An 18,744-nucleotide genomic window follows, 5' to 3' on the forward strand; every position below is an offset into this window, starting at 1 on the left:
TAGTTGATTGTAATCTTACTAGGGTCTCACAGCCTCTTCTTACTCAAAGGCAAAAGTAGCCAGAATAATTATTCTGACTTTTATTTTCATTAATAACCATTTTGAAATCTTTACTTTCAGGATTCTGAGATATATCTTCCTAAGCTTAACTACATTTGCAAAAATTGCTTCTGAGGACTGTAAATATTTATGACAAAAGTAAAAATATTAACCCCCTCTCAAAAAATTAGAAAAAGTTTGCCCGAGCCTGAATAAAAAAATCGTGAAAAATCGTGGTTTTATTATAGAATGAAGTTGCTCAGAACAGAGAAGGCAAATAAGGAACTAAACTTCAGACCTTGATGCTCTTCTTAGATGCTCAACTTATTGCACATTTAAAGAAATCAATTGTAATGTATACATAAATGGTACCACACTAAGTGTCTTTTCTTATTGCCTTTCTCTTATTTGGCTTTTGAAATATAATATTGGTTATAATTTTTTTTTCTACTCTACTTATTCACTGAACACACTAGGGCCTAAACAAAAGCTAAATTTTTCATAATGAAAAAAACCCCAGAAATTATCAGAATTTCATATGCCCTACAAACATCTCTAAAATTTGGCCTAGTGATTGGACCAATGGAGTTACAAAAAACAGAAATAAGAAAAAAGGACAGCAATAAATTTTGACCACACTCTTTTAACCAAGTGCTTGAGGTGGTATATTATATAGGTATAAGAAAGATATAATCAATAGGTCCAAATAGCTGCATACCAGTTTTTTATGTTGATATACATACACACACATTTATACCTGTAGCTATAAATATTAAATTCTAGGGGTTAAAAAAATCATGTGTAAACTTTGAAAAAAGCAATTTGCCATCTTGTCTCTCTCAGTATATCAATTTTGCCTACACTTTTTTTTTTTTTTTTTTTTTTTTTTTTGCTGTTTCTAAGAAGACAATTGAACTGGGTGCTTTGGAAATGATTTTTAAACAGGACAGTGTTTTGAACTATTTATGTCTATTTTGCAATCATTCCCATTCCGTAATTCCTTATTGATAAAAGTCTTGTGCCTGTTTTATGAAGAAAATAGATTGCTATATAGATTTCCTAAGATTGACAATATTTGTTATGAATGCTATATCTCAGAACATACTATAGAATACAAAGACTACTTTCAGGTATACATAAGACACAATTATGTGTACATGTGGATTTATCATATTCACATGTAAACACATTGTCACAAAAGCTAGAAATGTTCTGGCACTTAACACATAGCTCACTTTAATAACCAATAGTTCTTATATCAGGTTAAGAATAAAAGGTATGAAAGGTCAACACCACTACATTTATCTCTAAGATTTTTGTTTCAGAAATATTGTGACATTTTAATAAAGACCAAAGCCACTTGAACATTGGTCCCAGGCCAAATCTGATTATTCCAGTTCATTAATTCAACTGTAAGGAACTTCTACTTAAACATGAAGTTTATTATGACTTGAAGCAAAATCAGGAGGAAAATGATGAAGTAGTCTTTTTGTTGCAGAAAATAATCCGTGGCAGGTGCGCTTGAAACTAAATGATTTCGAAGAGCCATAATATTTCTACAAAATAAGAAACAATAAATTTTATAATTATTTGTCAAAATGTTGACATAAAACTCACAATTTGATATATGAGATTTATTAGTAAGTCTTAGGTAACAGAACACTGAAGTAACTAGTTCAATTAATTACAACTACCTTAACAGGAAGCTGATTATCCTACGTAAAGCCATTATTAGGTCTTGTCTAAAGCTACATTCCACATTGTACCAATTATTCAATGTTGTACATCAAACATAATCATTAAAGTTTGATGATGTAAAAATATAATCACCTTTCTCTGTTATCACAGTGGATTTATTTTTTATCTATCTATCTATCTATCTATCTATCTATCTATCTATCATCTATTTATTATTTCAGGAGAGACACGGAGAGAGAGAGGCAGAGACACAGGCAGAGGAAGAAGCAGGCTCCATGCAGGGAGCCCGACGTGGGACTCAATCCCTGGACCCAGGATCACACCCTGGGCTGAAGGTGGTGCTAAACTGCTGAGCTACCAGAGCTGCCCAATAACAGTGTTTTTTTTTTTTTTAATTTTTATTTATTATTTATGATAGTCACAGACACACAGAGAGAGAGGCAGAGACACAGGCAGAGGGAGAAGCAGGCTCCATGCACCGGGAGCCCGACGTGGGATTTGATCCCGGGTCTCCAGGATCGCGCCCTGGGCCAAAGGCAGGCGCCAAACCGCTGCGCCACCCAGAGATCCCCAATAACAGTGGTTTTAAAACAAAAACTATGCTCTTCAGTTGGCCTATTAAAGTTCTTTTATATTTACTTAAGGAAAGATAGAAACAAGTTGGAGAAAAATCCTAAATTCCCCAGGAAAAAGTAATACAACAGATTTCGTGACATTCCTAACTTGAAAAATGCTATATAGGCACTTCATATGCTGACAGACTTTGTCAAAGTCAAATTATAGGGGAGAAAGACAAAAATAAAATGTTAATTTAGTCATGAAATGAGCTTACATTATCCTCATGCTATCCTAAATGCTTTTGGCTAAAAAAAAAAAAAGGTTAGTGAAGACATCCCACCCTGCCACTGCCCCAACTTCTTCTAGTAAAGTGTGTTACCAGCATAGAGAGAGAGGAAGCAAGCGAATAAGCAGGTTCATTAATTAATAAATATAATTAAACTAGGAAATGAGAATTTTATAAGGGCTGATGACACCAAGAAGCAGAAGACATGCCCCCTCCTCTAAAGGGAGTTCATGGGCCAGTGGGGGCGGCAGGGGTGTGGTAAACAGATACACACAATAACAACTCTGTAGTCTACCAAACACTCAAAAGCAGTATGTATAGAGAACTGTACAAGGAAAGTGGAGAAGAGATAATAACTCCACAGGACAGGGTGAATAATTAGAAATGCTACAAAAAGGGTGGCATCTGAATTATATTCTGAAGGATAAACAGGGATTTTCTTAATGGGCAGGGTGGGAGGAAGAGCAATTCAGTGTTGGCAAAGCTCCAAAGATGACACAGCACACTGTATTCTGGAGATGTGAGGAGTTTCACAGAACTAGAGCATGGGATAGGTGCAGGGATGAGGCTGTAAATGAAAACAGCAACTAGATATAAGCTATAAGATCACTAAAAACAGAGAAAAATCTTTTCTTTTTTTTTTTTAATTCTCTGATATAGCAATGGGAGTCAACCAATCTGCACTCATGCTAGCTTAGCAATGGAGCAGGATGGATCAGAACCTTTTCCCCTACAAGGAGCCTTCCTGGGTGTTAATGGCCTTGTGTTGCTGGATGATGGGGAGGTGTGTGTGAAGGTCTGGGACTACAAAAAGAGCACTCAAGGATCTCATGCTATGTAACCATTGCTATGATGTATTTCAGTATTTCTACAACTGATGCACTCCAATTAAACATTAGCCATATACAAAGGGACTACAGAAGCCTTTGTTAACCAATTCTCTCAGAAACTACCCCATTTCCACACCCAACCCTGCTACATTTCTAGTATGTTACAGCAGTAAGATGAAGAGCTTCCAATTTTACCCTCACAGATGAGAAAAAACCACCACTCTGCCCCTATATTTTAGTGGTGAAGGAATTTCGTAAGTTTTAGTCATCAGGCAACAGAAGCCAAGGTTCTATTATAGCCCAACAATGTTATAAAACTGTAAAGTTTGCATATAATTTCCTACCTAACAGGATTCTTAACTATCTCTCTACACTTAAATGAACAGCCACTGTCCATGTATATTACCTTTTAATTTCTTCCTGTGTTTGTTTTATAGATTCAATGGAATTTTGAATGTCTCCCAGTTCTATCCCTTTCTTTCTTCTTGTATTTGGTTTCACTGATTGAGCTGAAAAGACATTTGGAATGAAGTTGGTAAAAATAGAGAACATACTTAATTATAAACAATTTACATTTCAGCTTAATGATTCTTGTGTAATAAAAATCTTCCTAGGCATTACTTTTATGGCTTAGAGTAATGTAATACTAATACTCTGTATTTTTAAAATCCCAATCATATCACTTCCAAATTAGAACATTACAGATATATTTAAAGTAACCACAAATTAGTTAAATTTTGGATGGTATCAGTTTTTAAAAACTCATCAAAATAGACAAAAATACTTTTTTTTAAAGATTTTATTTATTTATTCATGACAGACAGAGAGAGAGAGAGAGAGAGAGAGAGAGAGGCAGAGACACAGGCAGAGAGAGAAGCAGGCTCCATGCAGGGAGCTGGATGTGGGGCTTGATCCTGGGACTCCAGGATCACACCCTGGGCCAAAGGCAGGCGCTCAACCGCTGAGCCACCCAGGTGTCCCGACAAAAATAATTTATTAAAAACATATATTAATTTGGGGGAAGGCATTACTCTCTCTCTTTTTTTTTTTGCATTACTCTTCTCTTGTCTATTTGCCTACATCTGAGGGAGTCAGCTTTTTGAGTCCCCCTTTCATGTTTTATTGATAATGTTATCTTTCCCTAGTCACCTAAAATTTAAATATTTTTGGTTGGTTCTGCAATCTTTTCTATAAATTTTTACTGTCAACCCGTACATCGTATTTTTTTCCCCTTCAAATCTCTCATAGCCATTCCTTCCTTTTTGTTTCTGTTCATATATTAACTTCTCTCCAGGTCTCAGCTTTGTCATTTGTAAAACAGGAATTATAATAACACTACTCAGACTTCACATGATTGTAGTACATTGTGTTAAACATCTTGCTTGACACGAGTTAAGTACCCAATGAATGTCAGCTGGTAAATTACAGGTGAACAGTGGAGTGGGTAAGAGTGCATTAAGGAACTAAAATATCTGTATATATTATATATACATACAGCCTCATGAGATATGTGACCTGGAGCAAGCTAGCTAGCCTGTGTCTCAATTTCCTTTTCTGTAAAATGGGAACAAAACAGTATAACCAATACTCCCCTCTGAAGCACACTGGTATCGTGGTGACTCCTACTTTAAACTTTTATTGATTTTTATTCCTCTTTTACACCAGTATCTTGCCCACCACCCAAATCCCTCAAGCCTAGATTGCTGTAAATCCATTATAAATCCTGATTATTCATCAAGGTTCCTCTAAGAACCTTTCTCAAACTGAATTCAGCTGTTTCTCCTTTAAACTATTATTTGGTGTCTACTCATTTCGTGGCATTTATCATTTATTCACCTCTTGCATTATCTCTGTAAAAATTTGCTCCTCAGCTTAGTACGAGCTTAGCAGAGAACTATGGCTTTAAAAACAATTTTCTCAGACTTTACCTTAATTCTTTCTTGATTCTATCTCAGTGTAATTCAAGACATTTTACACATTATCTGACTTGAACAAGAATGGCATACTAGTTAATTCAGTCCATAATTTTGATAGTTGTATTTTTACTTGTCTGTGACTTCTAAACACTATGAGAACTTATTCTAAAAAAGAAAAAAAAATTTGAAGCATGGACCTAAGTTCAAAACTCAAAAAATGCATCCTGCATGGAGTCGAGGAAACTCAATTTTTCAGAGGCTAATGAGACATAAGAGCTAGTACTACAAAGTGGTTCTTGATTTGCATATTTTCTCTTGCCTTTCCTTTGTGGCCTGGTCTTGAAACTTATCTATAATCTAAAATAACTTTTTTTGCATACCATCTCTATCCCTACCCAAACTCTCCCATCATCTTCTTGAGTTAATATGAAAAACACTTTTCCTATATTAAACATAATACCATAACATCCTTTTAAAAGTTTAGATGCTTATAGTGAATAGTATGCAGTAAATATTTTTACCTTCACTTCCAGATGAGTCCTGGATATCAGGTTCTGGGGAAGAATAGCCTTTTGCCACTTTCTTCTGTTGCCTGGTTGGCTTATGTTTCATTTTGGGGACACTAACCTGAAAAAAGCCATACTATGTGAATTTGCAGTGAATTTTGTAATTAAAGAACAATGCTGTACGACTGTCAAAACTATCTGTTCATGGATACAGCACATTGAAATAAAAACAAAGATGAAATAGTCTAATTAAAACTTAACAAACTATGTGATACGCTCAAATTATTAAATTGTAATAGGAAACATTAATTTGGCACAAACAACAAAAATATTTTTAAAAGCATGCAATGAAGAGTTTCTCTTCACTCCTGAGCTCTATCAACTCAGTTTCTCTGCCACAAAATAGATACTACTATTACTTTGTATATCCTTCAAGAGACATTTTCATGTACACACAAATATGAATATAGACCCATTCCCCTCACATTTCTTACTGCACCAGTCAGTATCTCTAGTTCAATGTTAAGTAACAGTGCTTTCTTTCAATCATATCTATCTTGTTCTCATTGAACGATGTTGGGTTTCCCATAAAATCTCTACTTAGTTTTAATAATATCTGGATAATGTAGAAAGCATCGTATAAGAAACGGAAGTACTATTTTGCAGAGCAGGATTTAAATCTATACAAAGCATTTGAATGCATGCACAAGATTCAGAAGTGTATCAAATGATCAAGTAGTATAAAGTTTGTCTTAGAATAATGTACTTTAGATTCTACTCTATTAATAGGCTTGCAATTTTGGAGGTCAATCCTAAGGTTAAAAACTCAAATTCAAGAGAAGACACTGGAATCTAAAAGGTAAGGTAATTTATATGCTGAGAAAAACAGGGAAACAGTCATCATAACTCTTGGATTCTATTCATGCCTGTTTATTTTTCTTTTTTAAAAAAGATTTTATTATTATTATTTATTTATGAGAAACACAAAGGGAGAGAGAGAGGCAGAGACACAGGCAGAGGGAGAAGCAGGCTCCATGCAGGAAGCCCGACATGGGACTTGATCCCGGGTCTCCAGGATCACACCCTGGGCTGAAGGTGGCACTAAACCACTGAGACACTGGGACTGCCCTCTGCTTATTTTTCTAAATAGGAATTATTCACCAATAACTTCCTCTTTTGCAAAATCTTATTCAAAAGACTGTAATTAAAATTTCTATAATTTTATTATAGAAAATAAACAATGAGCTGGTAGGTTCTAGATTCGGTCTACACAATGCCCTCCTACTTCAAGTGATAGAGATTGAACATTAAAACTTTAGAATCCAAATCCACATTCTCAGAATAGGCTCAAATTGGAGACTGATGAAGACTGGTGAGAAGTATTTAAAATGACAATCTACCTCTTCGTAAACTCTACCTTTAAGAGAAAATACAGATGCCATATGTGTCTCTATCATGTTAGTACTGTTAAAGGAAGAAACAAAAATTTTAAATGTTTTACTCTTTTTTTTTTTTTTTTAAGAGATTGAGAGAAGGAGATTTGGGGAGAGGGAAAGAGAGAGAAAGTGAGAGCAAGTGAGTGAGCAATCTTAAGCAGGTTCCATGCCCGGTGCGGAGCCAGACACGGGGCTCAATTTTTTTTTTTTGTATATTTTTTTATTGGAGTTCGATTTGCCAGCATACAGCATAACACCCAGTGCTCAACCCATCAAGTGCCCCCCTCAGTGCCCATCACCCAGTCCCCCCGTCTCCCCCGCCCACCTCCCCTTCCACCACCCCTTGTTCATTCCCCAGAGTTAGGTGTTTCTCATGTTCTGTCTCCCTCTCTGATATTTCCCACTCACTTTCTTTCCTTTCCCCTTTATTCCCTTACACTATTTTTTTTATATATAAGATTTATATATGAATCTTATCAGGACCTGAGTTGAAATCAAGAGTCAGATGCTTAAATGACTGAGCCACCCAGGTGCTCCTAAAATGTTCTACAATTTCTAAATAGGGATAACATGTGTGTATACAGATATATATATATGTTGCCATCTTAGCCATTTTTAAGTGTACAATCAAGTTGTATTAAGTAGATTCACAATATTGTCCAAATGTCACAGCTACTTGTGAAACATTTTTGGGAGAGAGACTGTAAGCAATGACTTCCCATTCGCTCTTCCCTTCAGTCCCTAGTAACATCTTTTTGACTTTAGTTATCCTATTTTTGAGCTCCAGAATTTGTTTGGTTTCTTGGTATAATTTCTCTTTATTGATATTCTAATTTTGTTTATATATCTTTTTCTTGGTTTCCTTTGGTTCTTTGTTCCTGTTTAACTCTGTGGGCACATCTGAGACAATCTGTTTGCTAAGTCTGGTGTCTGGATTTCATCAGGGATGGTTTCTGTCTACTTTGTTCCTTTTACTGGGTCATGCTTTCAAGCTTATTTTTATGCCTTGTAATTCTTTATGGAAAACTGGACATCTGATTGTTATAATGAAGTAATTCAGGATATTAGATTCTCCACCTTCCCCTGGGCTTGTGGTCTTCTGGACTGATGAAAGCCATAGTACTCCATTTGTTCAGTGAAGTCCCTAAATATTGTTTTTACAAAGAATGTACGCCTTGTTCATGGTTATTGAAATCTGTTTCTTAGCTTGCGTTCAGCGAGCATTCTGACAGAAGCTTCCTTGAACACCAATAGCTAAAAAAAAAACAAAAGACAAGAACAAAAAATACTCTCCCAGTCTTATTAGACTGGCTCTGTAGCAGCCCTCTTTCAACACTAAGCCAGGCTTGCACAGGTCTTTTCTGAGCATAAGCATTTTGCCTTGGACATTTCCATGGTTTTCTAAAATCTCTAATTCCCTAGTTTCCCAAAGAATCTCTCCCCAGCTTTTGTTTCAGGCCTTACATAGTTTACCGTATTGTTTCAATGGTAATCTTTTGCCCCAGGAATATGAAGGTTGTATGGTTCACAGGACTTCCAAGCAATGCCTTGCAGCCTTTCTGGTTGAGCTATGAGTTAGCAAAAACAGAGATGCTTGCCCTGCAAGAATCCTTTAGATAGCCACCCCACCCCCCAGCCCCCACTCCTAGAGGTCACAATAGACATACACAATTGGTGAATAAGGTCCGCTATGCTCCCCTCTGGAACCAGGGCTCACATTGGGACTGTGGGGACCCTTAAAAACTACTAGAGCACCAATGATGAGTTGGGACAAGGGCAAGTAAAAATACTATAAAGCTTTCCTATGGCTTTAAAGTCACCTCCTTCTTGATTTAGCACTCTGTTGCTGCAAACCTCTATTTCCATAGTTCTGGAAAATTTGGTTCTGACACCTTTTGCTTGCTTTTTTGTTTCTTTGAAGGGATAGAGCTTGGAGCTGCATATCCTGCGATTTTGGTGCCCTCAAATTTTAAATTTTGCAGTTAAATTTTAAACAGTGGTAGCAAAAGATACTAAAGGCTTAAAAAATTTGTATGCCAGGAGTGCCAGGGTGGCACAATGGGTTAAGGGTCCAACTCTTGGTTTTGGCTCAGGTCATGATCCATAGGTTGCAGGATCAAGGCCTGAGTCAGGCACCACACTCAGCATGAAGTCTTCTTAAGATTCTCTCTCTCTCTCTCTCTCTCCTCTGTACCTTATCCCTGTTCGCTCTCTTTCTAAAAACTAAATAAATAGGGGCACCTGGGTGGCTCAGTGGTTAGGCATTTGCCTTTGGTTCAGAGTGTGATCCTGGAGTCCTGGGATCAAGTCCTGCATCAGGCTTCAACCAGGGAGCCTGATTCTCCCTCTGCCTATGTCTCTGCCTCTCTGTGTCTCTCATGAATAAATAAATAAATAAAAATCTTTAAAATAAATGAATCTTTTAAAAATATTTATATGCCTAACAGATCTTGTCATGTTTTTATTACATACCATTGGAGTGCGATGTTTCACTTTGGTCTGGATAACACCATCTTTTTCGAACTGTATCATATCATTAAGTGGGTCCCATGGTCTAGTACTGCATAAATTAAAACAAACAAACAAACAAACAAACCCATTTGATTAATAACAAAACACTCAAGTACTTTTCCAAAAATGTATTCTATAATTAGATTTTTATTAGCAATTATGAACCTAGTTATAAGATTAATATTTGTCATATCTAATCTAATTCTCAGCTTATTTTGTACACTACTCTCATGGAGTCAAATTTATGATGAATAGAACATCAAGTTTAAAATCTCATACCAATTTATATATATGGCTAATGAAAAAACTATCCAACTGTAAAAATTATAGAAATAAAGGCAAAAAGTTATGTTGGTATATTCTTTGTATATACTTACTCTGCAAACTTGTAATGCCATTCTCCTGTGAGTGGATCAAGTTCAAATAACTTGCATGTCCACTCCTCACTTTTTGTTTTCCGATCTCTGGCAGCTTGTCTTTGAGCTTCTTCTAAAACATACTTCTCTTGAGTAGCTTCTGTTTGGTCTTTGGCATTTATGGCTCGAGTTACCCGCTGCCAGAGTCTAGTAAATGTATAAAAACAGCATTAAAAAAGCAAAAGAAAATCAAATTTACATAGAATAGACTTGAATTCCCTTGAGAGAAAATGGTGTGCCCATGTGGGTTTTTGGCTTTGCAAAAAGCTTATGCTTACAGGCTTAGAAAGAGTGAGGATATAAAAAGTGGTGCCTTGAGAGATCACAGTGGAGACCAATTTTTTTCTTGCCAGTAGGGAGTTATTACCTGGGTTCCTAAACATGACAATGAATGGTACTGGACCAGAGACTAGTTAAGAATGTAATGAAGCCTCAACAATCTGTATTTTTATGCTCCCTGGATGATTTGTATCACTGTTTAAAATTTACTGGCCTCAAAGATACAATACTGTAATGCCATGCTTCTCACCGTTGGATGCAGGAATCACCAGGAACTTTTAAAATCAAAATCTTGGGGCTGGGCTCATGTATTGTTTTTAAAAATGTTTTCGAGGTGATCTTAATGTGTAGCCAATGTTGAGAACTAATGATCTAATAAGAAAAGACTGAGGTAAAATCTTTTCCCCTACTGAAGTTTGGTCTTTTATAAGACAAATAAAAATATACTATCTATATCCCACCTACCTGGGAAAACAGCATGTTGTGACTGAAAGAATACAAACTTTGGAATCAGATAGAGTTGGGTTGAATTCTTGGCTGGTGAACTAAAAGTTACTTATCCTAAAACTCATCTCATCTTTAAAATATGTTAAATTATATTCACACCTCAGAAATTGTTGTCTGCCTTGGCAAAGCTTCCCTCTTGATAGAGAGCATCGTGTGGTTACAGCTCAAACAATTTTTAGAACTGGTACATACATATTTTTCCATTTTTGACAACCTCAATTTTAAATGTATAGGAAAAGCACACAGACATGAATCCCCATGACAGAGAATGATACGCATATGAGAACATGTAGTGAACTGTATAAAGTGTATAAAGTAACTGATGGAGGGTCTTTTACACAGAAACCTTCTAACACAAAGAAATATAATAAGAATAGAACTGGGCAGTACTTACACAATATTTTTGGTTACAAAGTATAAGAGATCCAGCAAGAATTTCGTGAGTAAACAGAAACTATGGTTTTAACTACTACCCAACTAATGTAAGTCCTCTAAGAAGCCTGCATATCCTGTGACATGATTCTTATATTTTGAAAATCAAGAGTAATTATAATTAGTCCCATGATTTTTATACAAACAGAAGTTTCTTTTTTTTTTAAATAGGCCCTAGAGCAGATAAGGAAAAAATGGGAAGTTTTAGTTTAAACTGCAGAAAACCAGTATGATTTGCATGTTTTTTGACATTCACAGATTAAAAAAAAAAAGTTCCGTCACATCCCAGAAATGTTACATTATTTTGCTGAATTAAAATGTGACTGAAAAATGGCAGAGAAAAGTGTCCATACTATTGAGGGATTTAAAAACACTCTTCAATATTCATGAAGTTAGCCAAACAGTGGTATACTTACTTCTCGGATTCAAAATCTCCCTGCTCTTCAAATTTTACAGTATGCCTTATTAATCTCCACTGCTTAATGTCTGGTGTTGGGTTCCAGAAAACCTCTGAATTATCAGTTTTTTTGTCATTAATAAAAACTTCACTATCCTATATTAAAATAAATTAAAAATTAATGTAAAGAATTGTCATTATTTAAGAGGATTATTTACTATAATATTATAATAATAATACTTTCTTCCTGATACTTTATCCCATGGTTAAACACATTTTTAAAACAAATACATCTGGCACCTTTCTAAAAGTCCCAAATCTCTTGTCATTTTATAAAATCATTATATTAAATACGTAATACTAGTCATTTAAAAAATTTGGTTAAACACACAAAAAAGTCATGAGCTTTCACAAGTTTTACTGCAAAATAAATTTCAAACAATTACTTGCAAAACCTCAACAACCATTTCTGAATTATACAGCATAGTATTTGCTAGAGCTACAATGAAATGCTATTGACTATCTATTCAATATAATTATATATATATAATAATTATATATATATACACACACACACACACCTCAAAGAGCCCTTACCATTAAAAATTTGACCACAATCTTAGAAACTTCATTTTTTAAAATAGTTTTATATTTTTCCAAATGATTTTCAGATAGAAATAAAATTTTAAAATTTAATGTAATTAAATGTAATTTTAAAAATTTAAATGTAATTTAAAATTACAGAGCATATGTGGCCTTTTGGTTGAGTCTCTAGATCCAGATCCAGTTTCATTTTCTCATCACATTTCTCATCATTTTCGCTTTTTATAATGCAGAAAATAGAAGTGTTCACAGTGAGAATGCATCTAGGCAGTACCATGATATAGCCTTCTTATTCGTTTAAGCTCCTCTTAACAAAATTCTATAAGTGAATTTGTATCAGTAGAGAAATAAATCAACACCATTGCTCTCAAATGCTACTGTGTCCTTTCCATGTTCCTCAAAAGGAAATGTAATTCTTCTGGGTGAGAGGCAGTATACTGCTCGGAATAGAAACACAACCCTGGAGAGCCAGAGAACATGGGCTGTAATTCTTGTCCCATCACTTTGAGCAAATTATTATTATTTTTAAAGATTTTATTTATTTTTTCATGAAAGAGAGAGAGAGAGAGAGAGAGAGGCAGAGACATAGGGAGAGGAAGAAGCAGGCTCCACATAGGGAGCCCAACGTGGGACTCGATCCCGGGTCTCCAGGATCATGCCCTGGGCTGATGGCGCTAAACCACTGAGCCACCCAGGCTGCCCTCACTTTGAGCAAATTAAACTCTGTGCCTCAGTGTTCTCCTCTGTAAAATGGAGACAGTAACAGTACCCATTTCATATAGTTATTAAGTATTAAATGAGGTAATACGAGTAACATCTTTATTATTTTTAAAATATTTTATTTATTTATTCATGAGACACAGAGAGAGAGAGAGAGAGAGAGAAAGAGAGAGGCAGAGACACAGGCAGAGGGAGAAGCAGGCTCCATGCAGGCGTGGGACTCCATCCCGGGTCTCCAGGATCACGCCCTGAGCAGAATGCAGATGCTTAACCACTAAGCCACCCAGGCGTCTCTGAGTAACATTTTTATTTTTATTTTTTTTAAAGATTTTATTCATTTATTCATGAGAGACAGAGAGAGAGAGAGAGAGAGAGAGAGAGAGAGGCAGAGACACAGGCAGAAGGAGAAACAGGCTCCACGTAGGGAGCCCGATGCGGGACTCAATCCCAGGTCTCCAGGAGCACGCCCTGGGCCAAAGGCAGGCACTAAACCACTGAGCCATCCAGGGACCCCCAGAGTAACATTTTTAAATAGTGCAGTACATTATAAGTGGTATATGTTAGTATTTTTATTGAAATAAAGTCTTGGAAAGATAAAGTATTACATGAAATTAAATATTGTTGATAGATCAATGCTATAATAATACTGGTTAGGCTGAAGCTTATGTTGAATGATGCTTTTAGCAGTGGAATAAGTGAACTTATAAAATGTTATTTTAATTTTTTTTCACAGAATACAGTCTTCTTGTCAAGAGAAAATACAAAAATACTTACCCAATGGCCTTCCAAAGTAGCTAGGACTTCTTTTCCCAATTTAAGTTTCCCTGATATTTGATTAACACAGTCACTACTACCTAGAAATGGCTTTTAAAAGAAAAAACATCACAGAAATATTTTGCTTTAAACTTCTATTTACACATAATATAGACAAAAAGGAATGAAAGAAGTAATGGTATAGTTTTTGAAGGCAAAGAGGATGAAATCCTGACTCAAATTTTAGTCAGAAATGTTCAACGAAAAAAACTGGAATCTGTTGCTGTGGAAAATAAAGGTAAAAACAAACGGACTGTGTGATGTCCAAATACACATACTGAGAAAGATCACAAACGATGACTCATGCCCTGTGTGCTCTTCTGACTCAACCATGGTCCATCAATGTTGCAGTCTATTTAAGCTACTGCTTAAATTCAGTGGACTTGAGGGACTTAATTTACCTATTCGAATAATAGTCTTTCCTTTGAAACAAAACAGTAAAACAAAACTTAATCAAAAAATCATCCAAAAATTAAATTAGAAAGAATACACTGAGTTTCTATATATTGCCTTACTGATGTCTCTCGTCAGTGACACCCTTACAGGTGTGGAAAATTACTTAAGACATCTTTAGTCATGATTTTCAGATGTCATTATCACCATATAATCAAAAAATTTGCTAAGATTAAGGAAAAAAGGGCACTGTACCAAATACTACTTCTGATACTTTTTATAAGAACAAAGTTGATCAGCTGGATATCAAAACAGAAGAAATTTAGTAACAAATATCATACAGTTCATAGAAATATTCTTATCTGGACATATTGTATTGTCCTATACCAATAACTGCCACATGGAAAAGGTCATACATTTCCCTTTCACTTAGAGGCAGACAAAATTTTCCAAAGATGGCCATCTTCCCATTGAGAAGTGGGGTCTACATCCTTTCCTCTTAAATTTAGGTGGGCTTATAACTCTTCAACTAATCAAAAATGGTAGAAGTGATGTCATTTGACTTTTCTGCAACCAAATCATGAATAGCAATGCAGCTTCCACCTTGTTCACAAAAACACTTGTACTTGTAACTGTGAGCTGCCAAATAAGAAGTCTATCTTGAAGTGGCCATGCTGAGAGGCAGCTAAGCCACATGGAAGGGCCATATGTACAGGTGCTCAGATCAGCAGTCCTAGTCTTTAAGTTGTTCCAACCCCAGCACAAGACATGTAAGTGATGAGCCTTCACATAACTCTGGTTCCAACTGTTGAGCCACTCACAACCTGCAAGTCTTACTAACTGAGGCCCCAAACATTATGTGGAAGAGATAAACTACCCCCAATATGCTCTAAGTTCCCAACTGATAGAACTACCACAGATCAGAGCAAGGTTGTTTTCAAGGCTGTGAGTTTGAGTAAATTATTAGGCAGAAATAGTAAACAATACAATTCTTAATGTATACAACTTTAGCTCTAGCTGATATATACTTTGTGGTATTTTGTAAAGAAACGCTTTAATTTACTAAGAAATTTCTATCCATTCACTTCATAGATCTCATCTTCCATAAAATACCAATAGTCTTATTAATTAAAATCAATAAACAAAAAATGATGGCTTTCTGTTGTTTTGGATCTGCCCAGGCTGCCCTCTGATGAACTCTGTGCTCTTAAATTCGTTTTTTAATGAAGGAACTAAACTGGGCTCTTTGTCCAATATTAATAGCACAGATCCTCTTTAAATTGGGTGATACCTTCTATCTGTACTAACCTTTAGTTTGAATTCAAGTATTGCACTGTATCCAGTTTTTTGACATGTAATATTGACTATTCCACCAAGCTCCAGTGTCATTGTGCCATAAAGAATTCCTAAAGGAAAAAACAAAACAATTTTGACAAAAGGTTGAAGAGAGATACTAGCTAATAACAAGCAGAACTTTTCAATCTACTCTCCTTCTAGGAGAGACCAATAATTCAAGTGTATTCTGTCCCCACCCAATAAAAATCTGAAACAGACAAAGTTGTTTCTGTAGGACTTAGATAACAGAGGATACAATTATTTGCAGATTCCATTCCATTTGTAGATCAAATTATGTGTGAATTCACATTCTCACTAAAACATGTTAGCAATCCCAAAATAAACATCCACAGCACCTTTGTAGTCTTCCATGGACATGCAAAGAGTGGTGAAAAATCTGAGTTTTCCCATGTGCAAATTGCCAGTTGAGGCTGAACAAGGTAACATGTCCTCCTGATGTCATCCCTCACTTGGTAAACAAGTGCCTTTTTTGCAGTATATGTAAGTGCCACATTTTTCACAGTTTGGTGATTTTTGTTGCTATTTTATAGTTTAAAATGACTTCTAACTGTAGTGCTAAAGGGCTGCCTAGCATTCCTAAGCACAGAAGGATATAATGTACCTTATGGAGAAAATGTGTGTTAAAGCTTGGTTCAGGCATCAGATATAGTGCTGTTGGCTGTCAGTTCAATGTTACTGTATCAATGCTATACAGTAAAGTGTTTTTAAATAGAAACAAGGTTATATATTGATTGGTTGATGAAAAGGTGACTCATAGGAAACTAATCTTGTGTTTCCCCTAGGAGCAATGGTTTAGTATTCATTAAAATGTGTTTGTGGTGACTTTACGGAACATAACTACTGCTCATCCTAAGAATCAACTGTATAAGTAAGACAAACATGTAAAAAAAACAAAACCCTCAAGAGGTTCTGTGACTTAAAGTTGAGAAAATTCATTTACTTTTGTTAAAGTTTGTGTGTGTGTGTGTGTGTACATGTACACGTGTGATCTGTTCTTGGACTAAACTGTTAAGGCAGCCTTTAATATACAAAAGCACAATGTTAACTTCCAAGTGGGGACCAGGCTATGCAGTGTGTCTCATACTTATTTGGCTATGGAAGGTGTAACACAATTTGTGAGATTAAGAATTTGAGGAACACATCTTAGAAAATACACAAGGGTAGAAAACAATCATTATTTCCTATGCTCATTCACAAGAGCTATTATAATTTCTTTTTTTTTCATGCTAGAGAATACTGGCATTAGGTATCTACATAAAATATCATTTTCTTTATTCTAAATGATGTAAATATGTTAAAATATGTTTCTTATCAATTTAGTTCATGATTTCAGATATTTCACTTCATGCCTATTTTAAGAACCACACATGAAGCTCTAAGAATTATCTAGCCTGAAGTCACAAGGTGGCTACTCTTGTACTTTTTTTTTTTTTTAAGACTTTATTTATTCATGAGAGACACAGAAAGAGACAGGAACATAAGGCAGAGGAAGAAGCAGGCTCCTAGGGAGCCTGGGAGCCTGATGCAGGACACAATCCCAGGACCTCGGCTGGGATCATGCCCTGAGCCAAAGGTAGATGCTCAACCACGAGCCATCCAGGTGTCCCTACTCTTGTACTTCAAACAAGGTAGGTCCCATGTTACACTAGATGGGAGTTTAGTTTCAGAGTTCTCACTGGTTTGGCCTTACAGAAGATTCTTAACTTTCTCAGTTTCTACATCTGTGAAATGAGGCCACATTAAATAATTTCCATGCTTTCATGAATCAGTTCCTAAAAGAGGATAATTACCCCAAAAAGTTATTTTTAAAAAATGGGTTGGAATGGAGTAAACAGATAATGAACAAACTGAATATTGAAGCACACGCATAATAGTGCAGGTCACATTGATCTTGACTCTGCAACATCCTAGGTCTGATATCTCAGGCAAATTAACATCTGTGTGCCTCATTTTCCATATTCATGAAACAGAAACAGACACTCCACCTACTTTACAGGTCTGCTGAAGTGATTAATGAGTTTATAAATGTAAGGTACATAGAATGGTTGGGTCCCTGGTCTGTCCTAAATGACAGTATCTTTATCTGTATCCTCAATAATGGGGAAAAAGTATAATACGTTGGTTTTTAAGAAATTGCTGAGTATAAGAAAAAATTTTTAAAGGACTTAGTATAGTGAAAAGCAGTGAATTAACGTCTTAAAAAGGGTGGTGGTACAAAAAAGTTGAAAATCACTTTTAAGGATTTTGAAATAATGGCAGTTTCACCAATTTTAAATCCTGCATATTAGCTAAATGAAATTCCATTATTATAAATCAGCCTCTTCCAGCGGAAGTATGTGTCATAAAAAGTCCGTTGTGAGTGAATTAATTTGCCACAGAAACATTCAGTAGATGACAGCAATAATCTTAAATATCTATAAACCAAGGACACTTTCAAACAAAAGGTTGACTCTATCAATCACAAAACACAAGAAATTACAGCCATATACATTTACTTAAAAAGGCTTACAGAATATCTAACTCAAGTATGGAAAATACTTACCTTTACAATGAGCATATGGCATTGTCATGACATAATCTTCACCTCTATTCAAGAAAGTTAATCGTGCTTCTCCTTCTAATATTGCAGACAATGAGTTTCCTAGAATAAATATCATTTATTAAATTTCACAAAACTAATGCAACCAATTCAAAATAAACAAAATATACTTAACCAATTCAAAATAAACAAAATAAACAAAATATACTACCATACATCTACAGTGGAACATCTTAAAAATGTCTCAATCTCAATGTGTATATCTGTTATATCCAAAACTATGGGACCCATATTCCTAGCCTTACAAAATGAGTACTTTTAAAAGGTACGGTTATGTGCTTGTTACGTTATTTTACATGAGGCTCTTAAAAATCTTAATCATGTAGAACATGCAGTAAAACACTGTTTTATGGTATGGCTTAATAACATATCTATGTTTGAATAAAAACATTATTTCTTATCTATAAGTTACACAGTTACTTTTAGTACTTAAAATTGATGAAATACTA

General features: G+C 35.3%; 1 protein-coding gene across 8 annotated transcripts in view; it reads right to left on the reverse strand.

Moving 5' to 3' along the window:
* Window positions 1-1,462: 1,462 nt before the first annotated feature.
* Window positions 1,463-18,744, reverse strand: part of OSBPL8 (oxysterol binding protein like 8) — a 143,095-nt gene continuing 125,813 nt past the window's right edge. For all 8 annotated transcript variants that reach the window (XM_038558501.1, XM_038558500.1, XM_038558499.1 and 5 more), the window contains 9 exons: window positions 18,239-18,337; window positions 15,649-15,746; window positions 13,909-13,998; window positions 11,831-11,967; window positions 10,158-10,343; window positions 9,742-9,829; window positions 5,849-5,954; window positions 3,818-3,920; window positions 1,463-1,595 (listed from right to left, as the gene is read on the reverse strand). In XM_038558501.1, coding sequence (XP_038414429.1) covers window positions 1,463-1,595; window positions 3,818-3,920; window positions 5,849-5,954; window positions 9,742-9,829; window positions 10,158-10,343; window positions 11,831-11,967; window positions 13,909-13,998; window positions 15,649-15,746; window positions 18,239-18,337 — 1,040 coding nt within the window. The remainder of the gene's footprint in view (window positions 1,596-3,817; window positions 3,921-5,848; window positions 5,955-9,741; window positions 9,830-10,157; window positions 10,344-11,830; window positions 11,968-13,908; window positions 13,999-15,648; window positions 15,747-18,238; window positions 18,338-18,744) is intronic.

Source organism: Canis lupus, chromosome 15 (genome assembly GCF_011100685.1).
Source record: "Canis lupus familiaris isolate Mischka breed German Shepherd chromosome 15, alternate assembly UU_Cfam_GSD_1.0, whole genome shotgun sequence".
Taxonomy (NCBI): domain Eukaryota; kingdom Metazoa; phylum Chordata; class Mammalia; order Carnivora; family Canidae; genus Canis; species Canis lupus.